Genomic DNA, 27,152 nt, shown 5'->3' with positions numbered 1-27,152 from the left:
AACCATTTTTTATTTTCATTGTAGTTTCCATTTCGCGACCGATCGGAGATTGAAAAAAGTAAATAGCCCTCATAGTTTTGTCTCAAGTGATGTATGGCTTTCTCAAGAAACTCGGCATGAGCGCTACACTCATCAGAATGTCACGGGGAACGTCTGTAAATAAGCGCTGATGCCAACATCGATATCGCATGCTCAATATTAGACTGTGAGCTGAGGTTTCATGTTGGCTAAAACACTGGGCACTGTCTTACAAAGAAGCGGAGGTAGAGCGTCAGGCACTCAGATCAATGTTGGGTTTAGTTTTCTTTTCTTCCTGAACATTAGCAAGGGAATTATCTCTAACAAGGTCACGTACAATATTTCCCCATACACACAGCTGGCCATAAGAAGCTGCGACACCAGGAAGGACAGAAGATGACAAAATTTTAGATATTGTGTTTATACAGTAGATTAGGGAGAATACTGAGTGTCTCATGTGTTTGCAACAGTGGTTCTGTCTGCTGTCGTAACTACAGCTTATGTGAAACTAAGATAAGCCGCCCGCTGTGGCCGAGCGGTTCTAGGCGCTTCAGTCCGGAACCGCGCTGCTGCTACGGTCGCAGTTTCGAATCCTCTCTCGGGCATGAATGTGTGTGATGTCCTTAGGTTAGTTAGGTTTAAGTAGTTCTAAATTCTAGGGGACTGATGACCACAGATGTTAAGTCCCATAGTGCTCAGAGCCATTTGAACCATTTTTGAAACTAAGATAATCGTGTTGTGTATCCAGCGGCATCCTGTACTATCATGCCGTGTGGCGGGCCAGTATGATGATGGTGATGATAACAACCTCGCGACATTCGTCATCCTCGGCGCCTCCACACACTTACACCTCCATCATGATACCACACACACAGGAGTGGGACTCGTCTGAAAAGGCAAAGTGGTTCAGCTCCTGCATCCAGCCGTGTGGTTGGGCACACCAGTGTTGCAGTGCTTCTATCTGCAGCCGCGTCAAGGAAATCCGCAAGAATGGTCGACGTGCTGACAATCCGTGACCCTCCAGACGCCATCACCCCGTCCTTGTGAATAGTCATTCCCAACCAATCTATCTAATATTAGCATTACAGTCATGGGATCGCAGACCGATAAACGATAATCTAGACAAGCCACGATATTTACACTGCCGAATGCCGACAGGTGCTGGGAATATTTTCAGCTACTACCACCCTACACACAAACAAACAGTATTCAAATGCGATTCTTGAATCAGAAACCCTACAGCATGGTCTGTTCTTACATGCAGAATGTACATGGCGTTCCTTCTACCTACTTTCATACCCAAACATGCACCTAATGCTAATTTGACGTTTGTTGTATGCCGCCTTCATGGTGTTGTTTTAACTGTATCAGCTCTGATCTAGTATCGCAAAATCATTGTGATATTGCACTTTGGTATTCAATTTCCTCTTCCTGCTATATACACTCGCATGTACACTGATGTCCAAAATTAAAGTAACAAACAGAAATTTTGCAAGGTTGCGTTTAATTTACGACAAGACGGTATAAACAGGTGTTAGTAAATTAGAAATGATGTAAAGAATACAGTACGTAATCAAGTGCAAAATGCATAACGATAGACAAAAATGTTCTTCGTTTTTTTCAAACTTAACGCATTTGCACATATATTATGACAACTAGTTAATGTGCTCAGCATGAGGTGTGACCACCTCTGGCACCAATAGAGGCCTGACAATAATGAACATGCTGTGAATGATGACATCAATCTCATGCAGTGGCGCCGGCCGCGGTGGTCTAGCGGTTCTGGCGCTGCAGTCCGGAACCGCGGGACTGCTACGGTCGCAGGTTCGAATCCTGCCTCGGGCATGGGTGTGTGTGATGTCCTTAGGTTAGTTAGGTTTAAGTAGTTCTAAGTTCTAGGGGACTTATGACCTAAGATGTTGAGTCCCATAGTGCTCAGAGCCATTTTTTTCATGCAGTGGCAAGAAAGCCCATCCTTCCTGCAGAGCTGCTCGCAAGTCGCAAGTCTTGGAGAGCAGTTAGTGGATGCTGACGTGATGCAACAAGCGTCTCTGATGCATCCCAGACGTGCTCTATAGGAATGAAATCGGGAGAGTGAGTAGGCCACACCATGCGTGCAATATCTTCCATTTACAAAAAAATATCAACCACCCGTGCTCTACGACGTCGAGCATTATCGTACATCAGTACCAAGTCTGGGCACACAGCACCTAGCAACAGCTGGAGATGAGGTCCCAAGATCTCATCACGAAACCTGACAGCAGTTGAAACTTGCCAATTCAACTGTACAAGTTCACGAAGAGGTGTTCGAGTGGTAAGCATAATCCTTGCTCCCACCATTAGGAAACCTCCTCGATATAGGTCTCTTTCCACAATGTTTGGGTCTCGAAATCGTTTTGCACGTGCCCTCCACATGCAAATATGTCGAGAATCACTCTCCAGACTAAATCGGGACTCATATGTGAAAGGAACATTGGCCCACCGTTAGACAGTCTGGGTGGCACATTGACTGCTCCAGTCTAGTCATTCCCTTCTGCGAAGACACGCCAGAGGTAAACAGACAGCAGGTCTCCAACAATAAAGGCCACTCTGCTGAAGCCTTCTGTAGACCGTTTACCTCGATACAACACGTCCAGGGGAAGTTGCGAGGCCAGATGCCAGATGCAGTGAAGTACTAAGGCGGTGCCGTGGTGCCCTTACAGCCAAATAACGGTGCACTCTTTCTGATGTCACACGTGATCGGTCCTGTCCTCGTCTCCAGGATACAGTTTCTGTCTCTATAAACTGTCCCCTCATATGAGAAACAACAGAACGATTCTCTATAAGCCATCGGGCCCTATCAGTTTGCGACTCTGCTGCTTCCACTCTTCCTACGGCCCTCGATAGCAAAGAGTCTGTAGCCGTCTTGTCTGTGCCATACTGCACCGAGTGTGACTGTGTACACAGCGATTGTGGATGTGGGACTACCGTGCAAACAGTATCCCGCTTGAAAGGTGACCTGACGTGGTTGTCTGTTGATCGGAAGGCCATCTTCCGTGCAGAATGCGATTGTAACGACATTTGTTGACAGTTTGTACGATTATATCCTGAATTAGACACAGGACTGGGAAATTGCAGTTTGTTGCTTTAATTTTGGACACCAGTGTTGGTATGAAACATTCCCAACATAATGCAGTTTCTAAAAAGAATCGTAGGATCAGGCTGGAACATACATTTTTTATGTCAGTGAGGATGCGCAGTCGTAGGAGAAATTATTCCATATCGTTTTAAGTAGGGAGAGAAATTTTATGCACGATGATTGCAGCAAGGAAGAACGCTATGGGTGATGGGGCTGTGCGGGCCTCAGCAAGACTTGCAGGTTAATACCCCGTCGACGTCGAGGTTATCACAGACGAAGCAGAGAGGCATTAGCAGTGTATTTTTTCAGAGGAAGCGCGCAGTGTTAAGCCGGAGGTGTTTAGGGACACCACGGAAAACCGAAATCCATAATTCCGGACGAGGATTTGAAATGCCGTCCACCTCAGTGCAACAGCACTGTCGGCAGGATTTTTGGAAAATGCTCCACACTGTGTGAGTGTAGGACACTCTCATTGTCGGCATTTGTGATGGTGTTGGGCATTAATCTTCGCTAATACCACGCATAGTGTCACACTTGGGATAGTTCTCACTGTGCGACGTATTCTGATAGATTACCTGTAGCGTCACAGGAACTTTTCTGATCATTATTTTTGCAGTATTCGGTTACCAGTAGCTTTGCTAGGCAGTGGGACAAACTGGAGTATTGTTTTCAGCCGTACAGAGGACCGAACCAATAAATTCATGTCAACCATATCTACAGTATCGGCTAACTAAAAGACCTGTAATGTTCAACAAATTTCGGGAATCAATGGAAGGCGCTCGTCGAGGGAGGAGGCATCTCTGGGGAGATGATAATGCGGACTGCTATCGACCGTTAAACAGTCGGCCGAGCGGTTCTAGGCGCTTCAGTCTGGAACCGCTCGACTGCTACGGTCGCAGGTTCGAATCCTGCCTCGGGCATGGATGTGTGTGATGTCCTTATGTAAGTTAGACCGTAGTTTTGCTATTGAGTTTGCGGATTGATGTTTGCGTCTGTCGAAATCGAGTGTACATTGCTCTTGCCAGAATGGTTATTGATATCCAAGGGCATCGTGATATTGGATCAGGGAATTATTATTTAAACTGTAGTAGGCGCTGGTTGTGGTGTTGGGGTTCTTATGGGACAATAAATCGTTGTCATTCCGCACTAGGTGATTTTTTTTTTTTTTTTTTTTTTTTTTTTTTTTTGTCATCAGTCTACTGACTGGTTTGATGCGGCCCGCCACGAATTCCTTTCCTGTGCTAACCTCTTCATCTCAGAGTAGCACTTCCAACCTACGTCCTCAATTATTTGCTTGACGTATTCCAATCTCTGTCTTCCTCTACAGTTTTTGCCCTCTACAGCTCCCTCTAGTACCATGGAAGTCATTCCCTCATGTCTTAGCACATGTCCTATCATCCTGTCCCTTCTCCTTATCAGTGTTTTCCACATATTCCTTTCCTCTCCGATTCTGCGTAGAACCTCCTCATTCCTTACCTTATCAGTCCACCTAATTTTCAACATTCGTCTATAGCACCACATCTCAAATGCTTCGATTCTCTTCTGTTCCGGTTTTCCCACAGTCCATGTTTCATTACCATACAATGCTGTACTCCAGACGTACATCCTCAGAAATTTCTTCCTCAAATTAAGGCCGGTATTTGATATTAGTAGACTTCTCTTGGCCAGAAATGCCTTTTTTGCCATAGCGAGTCTGCTTTTGATGTCCTCCTTGCTCCGTCCGTCATTGGTTATTTTACTGCCTAGGTAGCAGAATTCCTTAACATCACTGACTTCGTGACCATCAATCCTGATGTTAAGTTTCTCGCTGTTCTCATTTCTACTACTTCTCATTACCTTCGTCTTTCTCCGATTTACTCTCAAACCATACTGTGTACTCATTAGACTGTTCATTCCGTTCAGCAGATCATTTAATTCTTCTTCACTTTCACTCAGGATAGCAATGTCATCAGCGAATCGTATCATTGATATCCCTTCATCTTTTATTTTAATTCCACTCCTGAACCTTTCTTTTATTTCCATCATTGCTTCCTCGATGTACAGATTGAAGAGTAGGGGCGGAAGGCTACAGCCTTGTCTTACACCCTTCTTAATACGAGCACTTCATTCTTGATCGTCCACTCTTATTATTCCCTCTCGGTTGTTGTACATATTGTGTATGACCCGTCTCTCCCTATAGCTTACCCCTCCTTTTTTCAGAATCTCGAACAGCTTGCACCATTTTATATTGTCAACGGTTTTTCCAGGTCGACAAATCCTATGAAAGTGTCTTGATTTTTCTTTAGCCTTGCTTCCATTATTAGCCGTAACGTCAGAATTGCCTCTCTCGTCCCTTTACTTTTTCTAAAGCCAAACTGATCGTCACCAAGCGCATTCACAATTTTCTTTTCCATTCTTCTCTAAATTATTCTTGTAAGCAGCTTCGATGCATGAGCTGTTAAACTGATTGTGCGATAATTCTCGCACTTGTCAGCTCTTGCCGTCTTCGGAATTGTGTGGATGATGCTTTTCCGAAAGTCTGATGGTATGTCGCCAGACACATATATTCTACACACCAACGTGAATAGTCGTTTTGTTGCCACTTCCCCCAATGATTTTAGAAATTCTGATGGAATGTTATCTATCCCTTCTGCCTTATTTGATCGTAAGTCCTCCAAAGCTCTTTTAAATTCCGATTCTCTTACTGGATCCCCTATCTCTTCTAAATCGACTCCTGTTTCTTCTTCTATCACATCAGACAAATCTTCACCCTCATAGAGGCTTTCAATGTATTCTTTCCACCTATCTGCTCTCTCCTCTGCATTTAACAGTGGAATTCCCGTTGCACTCTTAATGTTACCACCGTTGCTTTTAATGTCACCAAAGGTTGTTTTGACTTTCCTGTATGCTGAGTCTGTCCTTCCGACAATCTTTTTCGATGTCTTCACATTTTTCCTGCAGCCATTTCGTCTTAGCTTCCCTGGACTTCCTATTTATTTCATTCCTCAGCGACTTGTATTTCTGTATTCCTGATTTTCTCGGAACATGTTTGTACTTCCTCCTTTCATCAATCAGCTGGAGTATTTCTTCTGTTACCCATGGTTTCTTCGCAGCTACCTTTTTTGTACCTATGTTTTCCTTCCCAACTTCTGTGATGGCCCTTTTTAGAGATGTCCATTCCTCTTCAACTGTACTGCCTACTGCGCTATTCCTTATTGCTGTATCTATAGCGTCAGAGAACTTCAAACGTATCTCGTCATTCCTTAGTACTTCCGTATCCCACTTCTTTGCGTATTGATTCTTTCTGACTAATGTCTTGAACTTCAGCCTACTCTTCATCACTACTATATTGTGATCTGAGTCTATATCTGCTCCTGGGTACGCCTACAATCCAGTATCTGATTTCGGAATCTCTGTCTGACCATGATGTAATCTAATTGAAATCTTCCCGTATCTCCCGGCCTTTTCCAAGTATACCTCCTCCTCTTGTGATTCTTGAACTGGGTATTCTCTACTACTAGCTGAAACTTGTTACAGAACTCAATTAGTCTTTCTCCTCTTTCATTCCTCGTCCCAAGCCCATATTCTCCTGTAACCTTTTCTTCTACTCCTTCCCCTACAACTGCATTCCAGTCGCCCATGACTATTAGATTTTCGTCCCCCCATGGGTATGATTGTGATTAACTCCCTGAGCGTCTTCTCCTGGTAAACTGCCTTATCGTATCACTGGCCGTGCGGGCGGAGAATTTTTCGAGGTCATGTGAAGGTAAGGCCTATGCCGGCTGTACCGCAGCTATTGTCAGGCTCTCCCAAGCTGGACAGGTATCAGCAGATTGACCTGGCCGTCTCTCCCCACATCCATTTCCATAGTCCGTTCTACAAAATTCTAAGTATCCAGCCTAAGGTCTGGTACAATCAGTTCCAAACAGTCCGTGGCACGAGTGAAGATGTATCGTGAAAGTAGCCTCAGGGCTACCGGGCGACCTCCTGAGTAACCACCCTTACACCGCCGTATGACTCCATTGATATCGAACTGATATATTCCCAATTCTCGTGAGACGAAAATGAGAACAAGGAAACCAATTTAGAAAAAATGGGCTTGATAATACCTCAAATATGCAGACATCGGGTTCAGAACCGATGGAAGCCGTTTCCGTGACTGAATCAGGTAATAGGCCGTCACAGAGTGTATTTAAAGCAAACCTGATTTATATTTCGCCACTCTTATGCGACTTGCACGACGTCTGGACAGACATCATCTGTCAAATAAAGAAACACACCTACCAACTTTCTTTATGTTGCACAACTCCTTCATGGCGTTGTGACTTTTTCCGTCACTGTATTTAAATAAAGAACACGCCATTTTACTCTTCTCTTTGAAATCTACGATACTGGCAACAGAATATATAACAGTTTCTATAAGTTTCTCCATTTGGCAGGCTCAAGTGATCTGCTCACGGCTGGCTAACTTATAATAATGAAACGCTTTGCACAGACGGTGATTCAACTAGCCAATTCTCTTGAAACCTTTCCGGAATCGTTTAAGACATCGTAATTCTGTTTTCACCCACGTAAATTGTCAGAAAATCATCATTATACGACGTATGGTCCCTATTTGTTGTTTACTGATATATCAGTATCACCTTCGTTCTCTTAAAGGAAACTCTTGTAATTTTTGCTGCTACTACTACAGAAGATCTCAGAGAGATAATTTCAGTCTTACTATAAGAAACGCGATGAATAGTTTCGGAGAAATTACTACATTTAGAGCTTTATCTGTTTTTAACAACAAACCACTTGATATCTTCTCTTGAATTTCATGTAAATACACTCCTGGAAATTGAAATAAGAACACCGTGAATTCATTGTCCCAGGAAGGGGAAACTTTATTGACACATTCCTGGGGTCAGATACATCACATGATCACACTGACAGAACCACAGGCACATAGACACAGGCACAAGAGCATGCACAATGTCGGCACTACTACAGTGTATATTCACCTTTCGCAGCAATGCAGGCTGCTATTCTCCCATGGAGACGATCGTAGAGATGCTGGATGTAGTCCTGTGGAACGGCTTGCCATGCCATTTCCACCTGGCGCCTCAGTTGGACCAGCGTTCGTGCTGGACGTGCAGACCGCGTGAGACGACGCTTCATCCAGTCCCAAACATGCTCAATGGGGGACAGATCCGGAGATCTTGCTGGCCAGGGTAGTTGACTTACACCTTCTAGAGCTCATTGGGTGGCACGGGATACATGCGGACGTGCATTGTCCTGTTGGAACAGCAAGTTCCCTTGCCGGTCTAGGAATGGTAGAACGATGGGTTCGATGACGGTTTGGATGTACCGTGAACTATTCAGTGTCCCCTCGACGATCACCAGTGGTGTACGGCCAGTGTAGGAGATCGCTCCCCACACCATGATGCCGGGTGTTGGCCCTGTGTGCCTCGGTCGTATGCAGTCCTGATTGTGGCGCTCACCTGCACGGCGCCAAACACGCATACGACCATCATTGGCACCAAGGCAGAAGCGACTCTCATCGCTGAAGACGACACGTCTCCATTCGTCCCTCCATTCACGCCTGTCGCGACACCACTGGAGGCGGGCTGCACGATATTGGGGCGTGAGCGGAAGACGGCCTAACGGTGTGCGGGACCGTAGCCCAGCTTCATGGAGACGGTTGCGAATGGTCCTCGCCGATACCCCAGGAGCAACAATGTCCCTAATTTGCTGGGAAGTGGCGGTGCGGTCCCCTACGGCACTGCGTAGGATCCTACGGTCTTGGCGTGCATCCGTGCGTCGCTGCGGTCCGGTCCCAGGTCGACGGGCACGTGCACCTTCCGCCGACCACTGGCGACAACATCGATGTACTGTGGAGACCTCGCGCCCCACGTGTTGAGCAATTCGGCGGTACGTCCACCCGGCCTCCCGCATGCCCACTATACGCCCTCGCTCAAAGTCCGTCAACTGCACATACGGTTCACGTCCACGCTGTCGCGGCATGCTACCAGTGTTAAAGACTGCGATGGAGCTCCGTATGCCACGGCAAACTGGCTGACACTGACGGCGGCGGTGCACAAATGCTGCGCAGCTAGCGCCATTCGACGGCCAACACCGCGGTTCCTGGTGTGTCCGCTGTGCCGTGCGTGTGATCATTGCTTGTACAGCCCTCTCGCAGTGTCCGGAGCAGGTATGGTGGGTCTGACACACCGGTGTCAATGTGTTCTTTTTTCCATTTCCAGGAGTGTATATGGAACTTTCGTGCCCAACTGAAGGGGTGCTCTAGCATGACACAGCTACGCGAGTCTAATAGCAAATCGTTGAGAATAGTTGAGAAATATTTTATTTAAGATTTTTACCAGTCACAGTTGGATTCCTGTGGTTAGACTCAGTCACAATCTGAAAACTAAAGCATGTATTCGGCATTTAACTACGGTAACAGTTCTGTTCAAGTTGGATGGATATGTACAGCAGGAAATGAAAAAATATGAAAAAGATGTTAAACTCAAGATACACACTTACACTAATGCATAAAAGCAATATTAGCAAAAGTGAAATATCAAAAGAAAGTAGTCATTAACAGTTCTATTTAATTCCATGTACGTCATTAAATAGGCCAAATGGCCACCGTGTAATGCAATACACGATGTAGTCACTGGTGCAAGGGTATCTCGGCCTACTAAAAAAATTCGTTTGATATCTTTCCACACGGTAGAAAATGTGATGTAATTCATCTCTGGTCGTCGTAAGTTGTGCATCTCACATTTTAGCATACTCAAAGACTTTAGTGGCTTCCAATCGGGCGAACAAGAAGGCGATTTGCTAACGCACTCGAGTTGTATGCAGCGACCAGAAAAGGGCTGCGTCATTACCTCTCTAGCCACAGCGCAGCAGTCAGCCGAACACCCATCGTGCTGTTACCACATAATTACATGCACGTAATTCAGGTGGTACTTCATCTAGGAGGGTCAGTAGAATTTCGCTAGAAACTGTGCGTGTGTGTTAGCCATGAAGGTTTCTTCGGTGAAGCAAAAACGAATTACATAGCCACCAATAACCCCACACCAAACGTTCACATTTCAGTGCCTCTGGTGCTGAACCTGCTGCAGCCAGCGTGTTTCCTCTGTGTATCAATAATACACAATTCTTACATTCAGCTTTTCATCACTCCTTAAACAATGTTTATCAGTAAAGAGAATCCTTTGAAAACGGAGAGATAGAATTCCACGAGTTTTCTACATGTCTGCGGGTTAATCTGCTTGTAATGTAGCATATGACATTCTTCGAAGCAGTTAGCGGGCAAATTCGAACCACCCTGGCCTGAGGTACTCCAGAGACTCTCGCAGTTTGCCTAGAGGTAACGTGTGGACTTGAGCAACACCTGAGGAAACATGTATTTCGTTCGCGCAGCATGTTGTGGGCTTGCCCCTTAACCTCTGCATAGCATTCCACTGCATTTTTGTTACATTCGCTTCACTATCATTCCGGTTGGACACTGTCCGTCAGGATACATACAACTGTTTTTGCATTCGTTCTGCGTTCTCCGCCTAGAGTTGGAATAAATAATTTCTGTTTTATTTTGAAGGACTTCTTTGTATCTTGTATGAGAACTACACAAGCAGAATAGGCAGCTACATTTCCTCCGCGGCCATTTTATACCTGTACTGCGGAGATGTAGCACTGTTTCCTCTGTGGCTCACGTGACGCATTTCCTTAATGGGGTTTGAAATAAGGAACTACAGCATACGATAGCAGCCGGTTTGATGACAAAGGCAGATAATTCATAAGTTCTAGATATTGTAGTTTCTACAAAATTGCTTGAAGTACAAAGACGGAAAAAGAATCGCTGAATCAAGAAATAATTAATGTAGAGTAATGAAAAAAATGGCTCTGAGCACTATGCGAATTAACTTCTGAGGTCATCAGTCGCCTTGAACTTAGAACTAATTAAACCTAACTAACCTAAGGACATCACACACATCCATGCCCGAGGCAGGATTCGAACCTGCGACCGTAGCGGTCGCTCGGCTCCAGACTGTAGCGCCTAGAACCGCACGGCCACTCTGGCCGGCGAAGTAATGAAATTTAGGGAATATATTCGTCTATGTAACAAATTTAAGTCACTAACATTGCAAGATCACAAGTTAATGTAAGCGTGACATAAGCAATTGCAAATATGAAATGTTGGTACATTAATAACCGGTTTAGGCGCCGGAATGTTGAACGGGATGCATTGTTTTGTAAAGACATTATAAATTAAGTCCAAAAAGCTTCTCCTTTTTTTGAGGTGTTTATATAATCACGACAGGCCTGTTTTAGCTCCATTGCTATCATCAGGCGATCTGAAAGTAATGGTTTTATCATATACTATTTTCTAGGGCAGACGGTAGCCTACTTGTCATATATGAAATTGTCAACCATACATTTATGGAATTATTACCTATAACATTGCTGGTTAGTCACCTAAGTGTTTTTCTTACGTCTTTTTAAGTAATTTTATGACGTAGCTTTCATAGGCTATATTTGTTGGAAGTTATAGCCTGCATTTTATTTGTTGTGTGCGACAATATTTTGTTTGACGTTTAATCAACGATGTTATAAGTTTACATCAGAGCGGGTATTTATCTATTTCCCTTAGTTACCGTGACAATAATACTGAAACAGGTCTGTCGTGATTAAATAAACATCTCAAAGAAAGAAGCAGCTTTTTGGACTTAATTCATAATGTCTTTACACGACTTATATCGAGCTGCGGGCCCAGTGGAAACAAAATTATTGCCGCTTACGTCATGCAATGCATCGTGTTGTACATGTGCTGGATGTCAGTTTGTAGAAAAGAGTTCCATGCCCGTTACACTTAGTCGTTCAATACAGGGACGGTTAATGCTGGTTATGGAGATGTTGTCCAGTGATGTCCCTTATCGGCCCGACTGGAGACAGATATGGTGATCGAGCACGCCAAGCCAACGTGTTGACACTCTGTAGAGCGTGATGGGTACAAAGACGGTATGCGGGAGAGCGTTATCCTGTTGGAAATCACCTCTTGGAATTCTGTTCATGAATGACAGCTCAACACGTCGAATCACCAGACTGACCTACAAATTTGCAGTCAGGGTGCGTGGTATAGCCACGAGTGTGTTCCTGTTGTCATACGAAACCGTATCTCAGACCATAGCTCCAGGTGTAGGTCCAGCGTGTCTAACACGCAGACAGGTTGGGTGCAGGTTCTCAACTGGCCTCCTCCTAACCAACACATGGCCATTACTGGCACGGAGGGTGAACCAACTACCACTTGTCGTCAGAAAACGCAACAGACCTCCACCGTGTCCTCCAATGAGTTCTCGCGTGACACCACCGAAGCCGTGCGGTGTGGCCGCGCGGTTTGCGACGCCACGTCACGGATTACGCGGCCCCTCCTGCCGGAGGTTCGAGTTCTTCCTCGGGCATGGGGGTGTGTGTTGTTCTTAGCTAAGTTAGTTTCAGTTAATTTAAGTAGGTGTAAGACTAGGGACCGATGACCTCAGCGTTGTGGTCTCTTATGAATTCACACACATTTGAACATTTGAACATCACTGAAATTGCAAACGGTGGTGTTTTGGGGCCAGGGGAATACATTGCCGGCCGGTGTGGCCGAGTGGTTCTAGGCACTACAGTCTGGAATCGCGCGACCGCTACGGTCGCAGGTTCGAATCCTGCCTCAGGCATGGACGTGTGTGACGTCCTTAGATTAGTTAGGTTTAAGTAGTTCTAAGTTCTAGGGGACTGATGACGTCAGATGTTAAGTCCCATAGTGCTCAGAGGCATTTGAACCATTTTTTGTAATACACTCTACAGTGAGTCTGGCAAGGAGATACCCTTGAAATAACCGATTTCTAACATTTCGTTGTGTCAATGTGGTGCCAACTACCGCTGAAATTGCTGCTGCAGTTGCATCACGACGGGCCAGAGCCATAAGCCATACACGATGGTCTTGTTGTAGCATTAGGAAATTGCAGCGAAATGCAGGAAGATCTGCAGCGGATAGACACTTGGTGCCGGGAGTGGCAACTGACACTTAACATAGACAAATGTAATGTATTGCGAATACATAGAAATAAGGATCCTTTATTCTATGATTATATGATAGCGGAACAAACACTGGTAGCAGTTAGTTCTGTAAAATATCTGGGAGTATGCGTACGGAACGATTTCAAGTGGAATGATCATATAAAATTAATTGTTGGTAAGGCGGGTGCCAGGTTGAGATTCATTGGGAGAATCCTTAGAAAATGTAGTCCATCAACAAAGGAGGTGGCTTACAAAACACTCATTCGACCTATACTTGAGTATTGCTCATCAGTGTGGGATCCGTACCAGATCGGGTTGACGGAGGAGATAGAGAAGATCCAAAGAAGAGCGGCGCGTTTCGTCACAGGGGTATTTGGTAACCGTGATAGCGTTACGGAGATGTTTAATAAACTCAAGTGGCAGACTCTGCAAGAGAGGCGCTCTGCATCGCGGTGTAGCTTGCTGTCCAGGTTTCAAGAGGGTGCGTTAATGGATGAGGTATCGAATATATTGCTTCCCCCTACTTATACCTCCCGAGGAGATCACGAGTGTAAAATGAGAGAGATTCGAGCGCGCACGGAAGCTTTCCGGCAGTCGTTCTTCCCGCGAACCATACGCAACTGGAACAGGAAAGGGAGATAACGACAATGGCACTTAAAGTGACCTCCGCCACACACTGTTGGGTGGCTTGCGGAGTATAGATGTAGGTGTAGTAGTGCCGGAGCCCAGTATTCTTCTCACCGCACCATTCTCGTGACAAACCTCCGCCAGCAAACTTGTATAATGGCTGCATCCCTGCGAAGTATTTCTGGAATACCGCAGAAGGAACATCCCGCTTCTAGTACGAGGCTAATCTGGGTACAAGAATTTTTTGCAGTACAAAAATTGAATTTATTTTATCAAAATTTCCATGCATTGTAGTATAGGTCTTGCATTATTTTTCCACATAATCGCTATTCACCTCAATACATTTTGTCATCCGTGGGACGAGTGTTTTGATTCCTTTGTCATAGACGTTCTCCCGCCGCCTTTTTTAGCCACTTCTTCACTTCCATTTTCACCTCGTAGTCGTCGGATAAATGTTTTCCACGAAGGTATTCATTCAATTTACTGAACAGGTGATACTCACTAGGTGCGAGATTGGGGCTGTGAGAGGGGTGGTTTACAACAGCCCAGCCAAACGAAGTCAACACCTCTTGTGTTGCATGAGTGGTGTGTGGACGCGCTTTGTCATGGAGACAGACTGTCATTGTCAGCATTCCACGACGCTTGTTTTGCACGGCTCTGCGAAGTTTCTTCATGGTCTTACAATATCATGGAGCAATTATTGTTCCACGTCTTTCAAAAAATATGGTTCAAATGGCTCTGAGCACTATGGGCCTTAACTTCTGTGGTCATCAGTCCCCTAGAACTTAGAACTACTTAAACCTAACTAACCTAAGGACATCACACACATCCATGCCCGAGGCAGGATTCGAACCTGCGACCGTAGCGGTCGCGCGGTTCCAGACTGTAGCGCCTAGAACCGGTCGGCCACCCCGGCCGGCTCCACGTCTTTCCAAAAAATGAACGAGGATAACCTCTTTTCTGACCCAAAACACTGACACCAAATTTTCCTCTCTGTATTTTCTTCAGTTTTCTGCACCACATCGTCAGTCACAAGAGACGACTTTCCGCATATGTCTTAATCGTGAATTTCCGTCTTTACAAAATTGAAATTCCGTACCCGTTTAGTCACATGTTGTCTTGACATTACATCCTCTTCATAAATTGAAACAATTTCGCGGTGAGTTGCAGTAGCGTTCATGCTATTAGCATTTAGGTAGCGAATTACAGTTCGCTCTTTGCACTTGGTGGGGGCCGGATTGACAACTCTCATTTCTAACAGTCACCACAACACTAATCGACAAGCTAATGATTGTTGGGAATGCTCGTTTCTTCCACTGACTTCCTGCTAGATGGCAACGGTAGCAACTCACCTTTGGACATTCCATACTAAGGCTACATCCCTTCTATCCCTAGTTTCCCCATAACCGTCGTAGCTATGTAACACGCCCTCGTTAAAACTCAGTGACCTGTTAATAATGACGTCTTTGTCGCTATAAAGTTATTCTTGACTGACATGAACCCACCACAAAGGTAACTAACACCCACTATCGTCACAGAGTGTATTTAAAGCGGACCTGATTTGCATAGCGCCACTCATATGCGATAGACACCAAGTCTGGACACACATCATCATGAAGAAACACGCCTACCAACTATCATTTATGTTGCACAACTCCTTCTTGGTGTTGTGACTGTTTCTCTCACTGTATTTAAATAAAGAACACCCATTTTATTCTTCTCTTTGAAATCTACTATACAAGCAGCATAACATATCACAGAACCATTTGGAAAGTTGGGATAGACACCAGCATCGCATAGATTAAAACACCTATTGCGGTGGCGCGGTTCCTTTCTGGGATTAAACCAGAACCTACCTGTGAACTCGTCGCAACAGATCGCCGGTAGGAAAGCAGAGCAGAAACCTACCGTACTGCAACTCGCACCAGGCTGCATACAACGTAAATATTCTAAGATTCGGGAAAAGGATTTAATTTTAAATGAAAGGTGGAAAAACCTCAGTATATTCTGAAGTTGAGAATTACAAGTTCACTGCCAAGCCCGTGGTAATCCTAACGCAGTCAGGCACAAACCCTTTCATTCATGTTATAAAGTTTATAGTAACGTATTTCCCGAAATCTGAACAGCTACTAAGCACGGATTGTTCTTAAATGAAAATTCTCGCCATACTGTTAAGTTTATCGGTGTCTAATGCACTCAAGTTTTTGGTCACCGATCTGGTCAATATGCCATACACAAAATTACTTAAAAAATCCGTACTTTTTAAAAAGCACACCGGAATAAATTTGCCTTCACTTTAAAGCACTTTTTAGGCGTGTAGCACAACTAAAACCGGCAAACTGTAACTTCCTTCAGAGCTCATGCTACACACGACCGTACCATTGAAAGGCTACCTCGACTGCTGTAGGCATTCGCTATCTCCAAGAGAAAATACGTGAGAAGAATACTCCGTTCTGATTGGTCAGTTCTCTTTCAGGCTAATAGAAAAATATTATTCTCCCGCGTTAGTCCCCGCTTCTCATGACTAACCAATCAACAAATAACACACTTTCGAACTGTACTTTTTCCAGAAATAAATATTTAACATTCTAATATTTTATTTATACTTTATGTTATTAACTATTTTCATTTGCACTCGAATTAGCTATCCTTTTACCATAAACTTACTTATCATATTATGATACAAAAATCCCCGTCGTTTGCATTCAGACTGTCTTAAAAAATTGTCACGGTAGTTCGTACAGCGTTTGTCAGTATAACAGTGATCTACATATTTACTTTAGACCAGATTGTTGCATTATTCACACAGAGTTATGACGCCTTAATAGGCTCTACAATTATATGAGATTGGCATCACAGCTGAAGCACCTGACATAAAAAGCGCACAGTAATACGGTTAGTACGTTATTGACCCCATGTTCTACACTGACGTCAACATTACTGTTTATGATCTTCTAGGGTTTCCAACAGGATATTCAAGTCAATTAGTCATAATATTTGGACGGTTCAGCTGGCCGTCATCTGGAGACGGGACGCTGCTGGTCCTGAGTACCGTCGAAATGATACTACTCTGGAGATGGCATCCATACACAGGCCAGAAGAGACTACTCACCTCATGCACCAGGAGTTGTGTGTGCTGTACCCACTGCAAAGGCACCAACAGCGTAGCCGGTGGTGAAACTAAACTAAACGTTAAAAATCTACTACCGACTGAGAACGTCATACTTTAGTGCATGTCAGCGCAGGGCTTGATGTCTTCCTAAGAGGACACCACGTGACTCTACTTGCAAGATTATCAGCCAGATTAATTTAATGGATCCTTTTGAGACGACTTTCTCAGTCGGCAGAATATTTTGGTGGTTAATCAAGGCAGCGGAGCAGCTGGTACGTTTTGCACTGGAAGCATCGGTCCTGGCACTTGGTGGATACTGTGAGTACTGTCTGCTGGCCTATATACTCTACTGATCAAAAGTATCCGGCCACCACTGTGTGATGCGGAGTGTCCATTAGGCTTCCCGAGAGGCAGATGAGGCAGTTGTTGTTGTTGTGGTCTTCACTCCTGAGACTGGTTTGATGCAGCTCTCCATGCTACTCTATCCTGTGCAAGCTTCTTCATCTCCCAGTACCTACTGCAACCTACATCCTTCTGAATCTGCTTAGTGTATTCATCTCTTGGTCTCCCCCTACGATTTTTACCCTCCACGCTGCCCTCCAATACTAAATTGGTGATCGCTTGATGCATCAGAACATGTCCTACCAACCGATCCCTTCTTCTGGTCAAGTTGTGCCACAAACTACTCTTCTCCCCAATCCTGTTCAGTACCTCCTCATTAGTTATGTGATCTACCCATCTAATCTTCAGCATTCTTCTGTAGCACCACATTTCGAAAGCTTCTATTCTCTTCTTGTCCAAACTATTCACCGTCCATGTTTCACTTCCATACATGGCTACACTCCATACAAATACTTTCAGAAAAGACTTCCTGACACTTAAATCTATACTCGATGTTAACAAATTTCTCTTCTTCAGAAACGCTTTCCTTGCCATTGCCAGTCTACATTTTATATCCTCTCTACTTCGACCATCATCAGTTATTTTGCTCCCCAAATAGCAAAACTCCTTTACTACTTTAAGTGTCTCATTTCCTAATCTAATACCCTCAACATCACCCGACTTAATTCGACTACATTCCATTATCCTCGTTTTGCTTTTGTTGATGTTCATCTTATATCCTCCCTTCAAGACACCATCCATTCAGTTCAACTGCTCTTCCAAGTCCTTTGCTGTCTCTGAAAGAATTACAATGTCATCGGCGAACCTCAAAGTTTTTATTTCTTCTCCATGGATTTTAATACCTACTCCGAATTTTTCTTTTGTTTCCTTTACTGCTTGCTCAATATACAGATTGAATAACATCGGGGAGAGGCTACAACCCTGTCTTACTCCCTTCCCAACCACTGCTTCCCTTTCATGTCCCTCGACTCTTATAACTAGCAGGAGATTGTAAGTATTGTGTTGTCAGTAGAGAAGAAGTAGCAGTAGAACGAATAGGTCAGGAGAGTTTAGTGACCTTGAACGTGGACTAGTCATTGGTTCTCACCCGAGTAACAGATGCATCTGGGTCATTTCAGCTATTCTAAAGGCGCGAAAGTCGGCTATTGGTGATGTTAGTGTGAACAGGAAACGCGAAGGAACAGTCACAGCTAAGAGAAAACCAGGCAGACATTCTCTACTGCCGGAAAGTGGCCGTCGAGCATTGCAGACGGTGGCTGTAATAAATCGTATGGAATCAGCGGAAGGATTCACTCGTGAGTTCCAAATTGCTACCACAGTCCATCTAGCACACCGGTTTCATGTAGGGATATATGAAAGTAGTATCTGTTCCCGAAAGAACAGATACCATTGATGACCGTGCAGCTTCTCTGGAATTAAATGATAATTAATTGGACACCCTAGCTGCAAACAGACGTTGATATACATCATTGGGGGCATGTTGAAAATCTGTGCCCCGACCGGGACTCGAACCCGGGGTCTCCTGCTTACATGGCAGACGCTTTATCCATCTGAGGCACCGAGGGCAAAGAGGATAGTACGGCTGCAGGGACTTATCCCTTGCTCGCACCCCGTGAGACCCACATTACCAACATGTCCACACCGCTACATTCATAGTGCGCCTAATAGATGTTTGCCCACGAGTGTGGAGGTAAAAATAATGGGGTACAATGGTGGAGGAGCTCCGTATAAGGCACACATTCTTGCAGTGAGGGCGAAGCGACGCTTGAGGTCATTGAAAGAGCGATGTCACATGACAATGAATCACTGGAAACGAATGATTCGGAGAGACGAATCGCGCTGGTTGTCTGGTGATCGTTGCCTGCGACCATGTGTAGTGCAACAGAAAAGTACAGAGTAGATATAAATACAGAAGGATACGAACTCATTTTACGGCGTTGTGTACTACATACAGCAGAGGGAGAGTTCGGAGACGATTATACACTCCTGGAAATTGAAATAAGAACACCGTGAATTCATTGTCCCAGGAAGGGGAAACTTTATTGACACATTCCTGGGGTCAGATACATCACATGATCACACTGACAGAACCACAGGCACATAGACACAGGCAACAGAGCATGCACAATGTCGGCACTAGTACAGTGTATCTCCAACTTTCGCAGCAATGCAGGCTGCTATTCTCCCATGGAGACGATCGTAGAGATGCTGGATGTAGTCCTGTGGAACGGCTTGCCATGCCATTTCCACCTGGCGCCTCAGTTGGACCAGCTTTCGTGCTGGACGTGCAGACCGCGTGAGACGACGCTTCATCCAGTCCCAAACATGCTCAATGGGGGACAGATCCTGAGATCTTGCTGGCCAGGGTAGTTGACTTACACCTTCTAGAGCACGTTGGGTGGCACGGGATACATGCGGACGTGCATTGTCCTGTTGGAACAGCAAGTTCCCTTGCCGGTCTAGGAATGGTAGAACGATGGGTTCGATGACGGTTTGGATGTACCGTGCACTATTCAGTGTCCCCTCGACGATCACCAGTGGTGTACGGCCAGTGTAGGAGATTGCTCCCCACACCATGATGCCGGGTGTTGGCCCTGTGTGCCTCGGTCGTATGCAGTCCTGATTGTGGCGCTCACCTGCACGGCGCCAAACGCGCATACGACCATCATTGGCACCAAGGCAGAAGCGACTCTCATCGCTGAAGACGACACGTCTCCATTCGTCCCTCCATTCACGCCTGTCGCGACACCACTGGAGGCGGGCTGCACGATGTTGGAGCGTGAGCGGAAGACGGCCTAACGGTGTGCGGGACCGTAGCCCAGCTTCATGGAGACGGTTGCGAATGGTCCTCGCCGATACCCCAGGAGCAACAGTGTCCCTAATTTGCTGGGAAGTGGCGGTGCGGTCCCCTACGGCACTGCGTAGGATCCTACGGTCTTGGCGTGCATCCGTGTGTCGCTGCGGTCCGGTCCCAGGTCGACGGGCACGTGCACCTTCCGCCGACCACTGGCGACAACATCGATGTACTGTGGAGACCTCACGCCCCACTTGTTGAGCAATTCGGCGGTACATCCACCCGGCCTCCCGCATGCCCACTATACGCCCTCGCTCAAAGTCCGTCAACTGCACATACGGTTCACTTCCACGCTGTCGCGGCATGCTACCAGTGTTAAAGACTGCGATGGAGCTCTGTATGCCACGGCAAACTGGCTGACACTGACGGCGGCGGTGCACAAATGCTGCGCAGCTAGCGCCATTCGACGGCCAACACCGCGGGTCCTGGTGTGTCCGCTGTGCCGTGCGTGTGATCATTGCTTGTACAGCCCTCTCGCAGTGTCCGGAGCAAGTATGGTGGGTCTGACACACCGGTGTCAATGTGTTCTTTTTTCCATTTCCAGGAGTGTATGTATCAGCGTGACAATGTATTCAATCATAAAGCAGAATCTGTGAGGCAATGATTTGTGAACATTGTCATTCACGAAACAGACTGGGGTGTCAAGAATACAGAATGTTACCGAATGGAACACCTTTGGGGTGAGTTCGAACGTAGATCTAGCTCCAGTCTCCATCATGACTAGTTTATTTGATTTCGGCTCTTGAGGGAGAGTGGGCAGCCATTCCTTCACAGTCATTAAGAGACATCATTGAAAGTAACCCAGCAAACTTCTGCCCATGTAGTGTATGCCAGTGGAATGACGTGTACGATTGGCCGACTGGAGAGAGAGTTGTCGAGAGGAATAATGTAGCACTGCCGCTGTTATCTTCGTGGCGGTGTTCGAGGTAACTAACAATGTATGCCTGATTGAAAGTGTCCTCGGCAGCGTTGAGAAAGACGAAGGGTAGTCGCACTTTATATTTATGTCCAACCATAGCTGTGTGTACAGTTTTCATGAGATAGTGTTGGCATGAGAACTTCAGCGTAGCACGAGTTCGACGAGACTCACCAACAGCGTCGTCTCACGTAACGCAGCATTTCATTCTCAATGGAGAGAACTATTCCGAAGTAAGAGTGATTTGAGGTGTGACGCAGGTGAGTGTCGTAGGACCGCTGCTATTCGCAATATATATAAATGACCTTATGGATAACATCGGAAGTTGACTGAGGCTTTTTGCGGATGATGCTGTAGTATATCGAGAGGTTGTAACAATGGAAAATTGTACAGAAATGCAGGAGTATCTGCAGCGAATAGACGGATGGTGCAGGGAATGGCAATTGAATGTCAATGTAGACAAGTGTAACGTGCTGCCAATATATAGAAAGGAAGATCCTTTTATCATTTATCTACAATAAAGCATGTCAGCAACTGTAAGCAGTTAATTCCATAAATTATCTGGATTAGGCATTAGGAGTGATTTAAAATGGAATGACCATATAAAATTAGTCGTCGGTAAAGCAGATGCCAGACTGAGATTCGTTGGAAGACTGCTAAGGAAATGCAGTCCGGAAACAAAGGAAGAAGGTTACGGTACACTTGTTCGCCCACTGCTTGAATACTGCTCACCGGTGTGTCATCCGTACGAGATTGGGTCGATAGAAGAGATAGAGTAGATCCAACGGAGAGCAGCGCGCTTCGTTACAGGATCATTTAGTAATCGCGAAAGCGTTCTGGAGATGATAGATAAACTCCAGTGGAAGACTATGCAAGAGACACGCTCAGTAGCTCGGAACGGGCTTTTGTTGAAGTTTCGAGAACATACCTTCACCGAGGAGTCAAGCAGTATATTGCTGCCTCCTACATATATCTCGCGAAGAGACCATGAGGATAAAATCAGAGAGATTAGAGCCCACACAGAAGCATACCGACAATCTTTCTTTCCACGAACAATACGAGACTGGAATAGAAGGGAGAACCGATAGAGGTTACATTGGATTAGATTAGATTAGTACTTGTTATATAGATCATGAATACGACACTTCGTCATGATGTGGAATGTGTCAGGTTAATAAAAGGTGTCTATACAAGACATTATATTAGACAAAATATTACATGACACTCAATATTTTTTTCTTTTTTTTGTGGAGGTTGGGAAATTACCCACTTACTATATCCAAAAATTCATCTAATGATGGCCGTGCGGTTGTAGGCACTTCAGTCCGGAGCCGCGTGACTGCTACGGTCGCGGGTTCGAATCCTGCCTCGGGCATGGATGTGTCTGATGTCCTTAGGTTAGTTAGGTTTAAGTAGTTCTAAGTTCAAATGGTTCAAATGGCTCTGAGGACTATGCGACTTAACTTCTGAGGTCATCAGTCCCAGCGACCGTAGTGGTCGCTCGGTTCCAGACTGTAGCGCCTAGAACCGCACGGCCACTGCGTCCGGCAGTTCTAAGTTCTAGGGGACTGATGACCTCAGCTGTTAAGTCCCATAGTGCTCACAGCCATTTGAACCATCATCTAATGAGTAGAAGGAGTTGCCATTAAGAAATTCTTTTAATTTCCTTTTAAATGCTATATGGCTATCTGTCAGACTTTTGATGCTATTAGGTAAGTGACAAAAGACACTTGTGGAATCATAATTTACCCCCTTCTGAGCCAAAGTTAGATTTAACCTTGATTAGTGAAGATCATCCTTTCTCCTAGTGTTGTAGCCATGCACACTGCTATTACTTTTGAATTCGTTCGGATCCTCAAGGTATCCTCCGCTACACACCGTCAGGTGGCTTGCGCAGTAGGGATGTAGATGTAGATGTAGATGATGGCCAGCTGGACTGTCAACTTGGCATCAAGGTCCGGCTGCGAACCCGAGCACAGTATCACTAGATATTACACATTAGCGGTTATAAGTGTAGAGAGACCTGGCCAGTCATGAGACAGGTGACGGCGAAGGTGCCCATGGAGATGTGTCGCGAGGTGCCGAACAGGGCGTAGACGAAGACGGGCAGCAGAGCGACGTAGATCCCGGCGACGGGGTCGCCGCCGGCGAGCAGCGCGTAGCCCAGGCCCTGCGGCACGTGCATGACGGCCACGACGAGCCCAGCAGACAGGTCGCCCGCCAGCTGCTGGCGCCAGCGGTAGCGCGGCACCCACTCCGCCGCCGGCACCAGCTGCGGGCCCACAGCCTCACTCACACGCCGCCTCCCGTACAGCCCCAGTCGCGCAGGAGGCCTCCTGACCCAGGTGTAATCCTAAGAGAACCTCTTGCAAAGCTGCTGACTGGGTCGCTTGAAATGCAGTGACCACTTTGCTACACTACTGGCCATTAAAACTGCTACACCAATCAGAAATGCAGACGATAAGCGAGTATTCATTGGACAAATATATTATACTAGAACTCACATGTGATTACATTTTCACGCAATTTAGGTGCATAGATCCTGAGAAATCAGTACCCAGATCAACTACCTCTGGCCGTAATAACGACATTGATACGCCATGGCATTGAGTCAAACAGAGCTTGGATGGCGTGTACAGGTACAGCTGCCCATGCAGCTTCAACATGATACCACACTTCACCCAGAGTAGTGACTGGTGTATTGTGACGAGCCAGTTGCTCGGCCACCATTGCCCACACGTTTTCAATTGGTGCGAGATCTGGAGAATGTGCTGGCCAGGGCAGCAGTCAAACATTTTCTGTATCCAGGAAGGCCCGTACAGGACCTGCAACATGCGGTCGTGCATTATCCTGCCGCGATGTCACTAAACACGGATGCGGCCATCATGATGCTGTAAACAGAACATGGATTCATTCGAAAAAATGAGGTTTTGCCATTGGTGCACCCAGGTTCTTCGTTGAGTACACCATCGCAGGTGAAGCGTCAAGGGTAACCGCAGCCATGGTCTCCGAGCTGATAATCCATGCTGCTGCAAACGTCGTCGAACTGTTCGTGCAGATGGTTGTTGTCTTGTAAACGTCCCCAACTGTTAACTCAGGTATCGAGACGTGGCTGCACGATCCGTTACAGCCATGCGGATAAGATGCCTGTCATCTCGACTGCTAGTCATACGAGGCCGTTGGGATCCAGCACGGCGTTCCGTAATACCCTCCTGAACCCACCGATTCCATATTCTGCTAACAGTCATTGGATCTCGACCAACGCGAGCAGCAATGTCGCGATACGATAAACCGCAATCGCGATGGGCTACAATCCGACCTTTATCAAAGTCGGAAACGTGATGGTACGCATCTCCTCCTTACACGAGGCATCACAACGACGTTTCACCAGGCAACACCGGTCAACTGCTGTTTGTGTATGAGAAATCGGTTGGAAGCTTTCCTCATGTCAGCACGTTGTAGGTGTCGCCACCGGTGCCAACCTTGTGTGAATGCTCTGAAAAGCTAATCATTTGCATATCACAGCATCTTCTTCCTTTCGGTTAAATTTCGCGTCTGTAGCACGTCATCGTCGTGGTGTAGCAATTTTAATGGCCAATAGTGTATATTTATGTTAGATAACAGGTACCTCAAGCCACACAGGACTGTGCTATACCACGCAAAGCTTACTGTCTGCATAGTACGACTCGCGTCGGAATGACGTGGAGATGCCGGCGTGGCGCCTGGATCGGGTGACCTGGTGCCACGGCGTTAACCACGTAGAAAATTGCGATTGACTAAGACCTGTACACATACCAGAGGGTTCGTTGCTTTTAGGGTTGGTTGCTTTTACTCTGAGTCGAACAGCCTTCCCACAAACACTTCACAAATTTTACGATCTGATGTTTTCCCGCATGGCCATACCTGGTCCGCAAAGTGAACGCTTTGTATCCACGTTTTCACTCTTCTATATCTGACTTGCTGCCGTTGGGAAAATGACCACTGATGTTTACTTGTGCCATATGTGCTTGGAGGTACTAATCGATCTAAAAGCATACGGCTTACGATAGCTAAATTGTTTGTCGACAAACGATGTAAATACCAGTCTACTGGTGTTCAGTGCACCGTAATGTACTGTCCCTTCCCCATTATCCTCACATCCTACTTTCCATTAGTGCCCGCTTGCACCCAGTGTCTGCAATTCCTTTGTGTCTTAATTCATAATGGGTGCTGGACGGAAATAGTGTCTCTTCTTTCGTACATGTCCCATGACCGAAATAAGAAACACTACATATAAATTTAAATGTATCTTGCATAAAGATTTGTCTTTTTTTCGAGCATAAGGCCCTACTGCTGGGAGACATTTTTTGTTGCATGTTCGTCTGTGTGTGTGTGTGTGTGTGCCCTCGCGCTTGTGCAATGTCTGTGTACGTAAAAACATGAGAGTTCCATTTACTACTCTGATAACGCTCGTATCATTTTAGTATCGGTTGTTAGAGTACAGTACCCTTACGTAGTACCGATTATGCACTATGTAGAGATCATACATGGTTTAAGCAAAGACTCCAGTGCAGTCAACAATGTGCGAGTGGGTAAGCAGTAGTCGAGTGTTGGAGTCCGTGGGTGGAAGTCGGGTGTGAGAGGCTAGAGAGAGAGGTTTCTCGGTAGAGAGGCCGGAGATGAGTGGCAGAATGGCACACAGTGTTTGATGTTTATAAATGTTTATAATTTGAGTGATTTAATTAATAAATTCCAGCATTTAAGAAAGGAGATGTTATCATTTAGTAGTTTTCACAATAACGGAAGTGGACAACAATGAGTCTAATGACAAGGAGGAAAGATATGTATTATGTTAAAATAATTAAAATATAATTTCACCTACAGCGTATGCGAATTATATAGTTCGGTGCGAAAGTGGGGGGGGGGGGGGGGTTGCACGGTGCTACAGACCTTTATTTCGGGAGTACTAACAATCGTGTCATCATCACCATCATGATCCTCATTATCATCATCATCATCATCATCATCATCACTGAAAAAGGTGGTATGCACCTTAGTCTGTAGCACGTATGCAATAACGTACCCCGCAGCCCACGTGCTGTTAAGTAACAGCTAACCCACATAGAATACTATTTCATTACAATAGGAAGTTGATACTACTGATCACAAGGAAGGATAGTCGCACCGTTGTGGATTGCGCAGAATGTTAAAACGCACTACAAAAATTTTCATTTTACCTAAAGTTCCCCACCCAGTGTCTCGGGAAGAAAATAGTGTCGATAGCGCTAGGTTTCGTAGTGGCATCCACTTTGCGGAATCTGGATAGTCTTAAACATGTGCCTAATCGCAGGTCCTGAGTGTTCATTTCCCCCTCACCTTAATCGCAGCTAAAACTGTACAGGAGCTCAGTTCACTTTGTAAAATCGCTGTACGAATGTGAGACGACATGTGCCCCAATTAACGAATCGTCGATGAAACGAGAAGGATAAAACAACGTTGTGTGAACATTCCATGCAACCAAGGTAAGACAGCGAGGGTCTCCAAACAGCTCAATACGCTCACAGATAATAGTCATGAACTACAGTACATATTTTTCATTAACGCTCTCCGAGGCTGCAGCAGCGGCACTGACCTTCTTGAAGCGTTCTAGCACACAGGCAGTGCTGCAAGAGGCCGTGCATCTTTTCCACAGTATTTGCCAGCCGCTGAGTTGCAGGGGAAGCGGCTTCCTCTCAGGTACCGTCGCGGGGGACGAAGTTTGGCGCGGCCGTGGCGGAGATCTTCTGGCGGCCATCTCAGCACGAGTTGCCGCGACCGGCAGAACCTACCGCAGGCACAAACCTACGGAAGGTAACGCTTCCTTTAAATGCGAGCACGGCACCCTGTTGCCAGACTGTATCCGTACGTCAGTCATAATCTAGACTGAACTGGTTATAAACAGTACACGAACATTACATTTTACATGAAAGTGACTTGTTATAGTGTAGATCCTAACGAAGAACACCGTCTGGATTACAAAGATAAGCAAATATACTCCTGGAAATGGAAAAAAGAACTCATTGACACCGGTGTGTCAGACCCACCATACTTGCTCCGG

General features: G+C 45.7%; 1 protein-coding gene across 1 annotated transcript in view; it reads right to left on the bottom strand.

Moving 5' to 3' along the window:
* The window catches only part of LOC126260735 (solute carrier family 26 member 10-like), a 143,489-nt gene extending 116,640 nt beyond the window's left edge, over window positions 1–26,849 (bottom strand). Inside the window, exons 1-3 of the mRNA XM_049958073.1 lie at window positions 26,688–26,849; window positions 23,100–23,348; window positions 10,488–10,499 (exon numbers count right to left, since the gene is read on the bottom strand). Coding sequence (XP_049814030.1) covers window positions 10,488–10,499; window positions 23,100–23,348; window positions 26,688–26,849 — 423 coding nt within the window. The remainder of the gene's footprint in view (window positions 1–10,487; window positions 10,500–23,099; window positions 23,349–26,687) is intronic.
* Window positions 26,850–27,152: the final 303 nt, after the last annotated feature.

This window comes from Schistocerca nitens, chromosome 5 (genome assembly GCF_023898315.1).
Source record: "Schistocerca nitens isolate TAMUIC-IGC-003100 chromosome 5, iqSchNite1.1, whole genome shotgun sequence".
Classification (NCBI taxonomy): domain Eukaryota; kingdom Metazoa; phylum Arthropoda; class Insecta; order Orthoptera; family Acrididae; genus Schistocerca; species Schistocerca nitens.
This window is presented reverse-complemented; position numbering and strand designations above follow the sequence as displayed.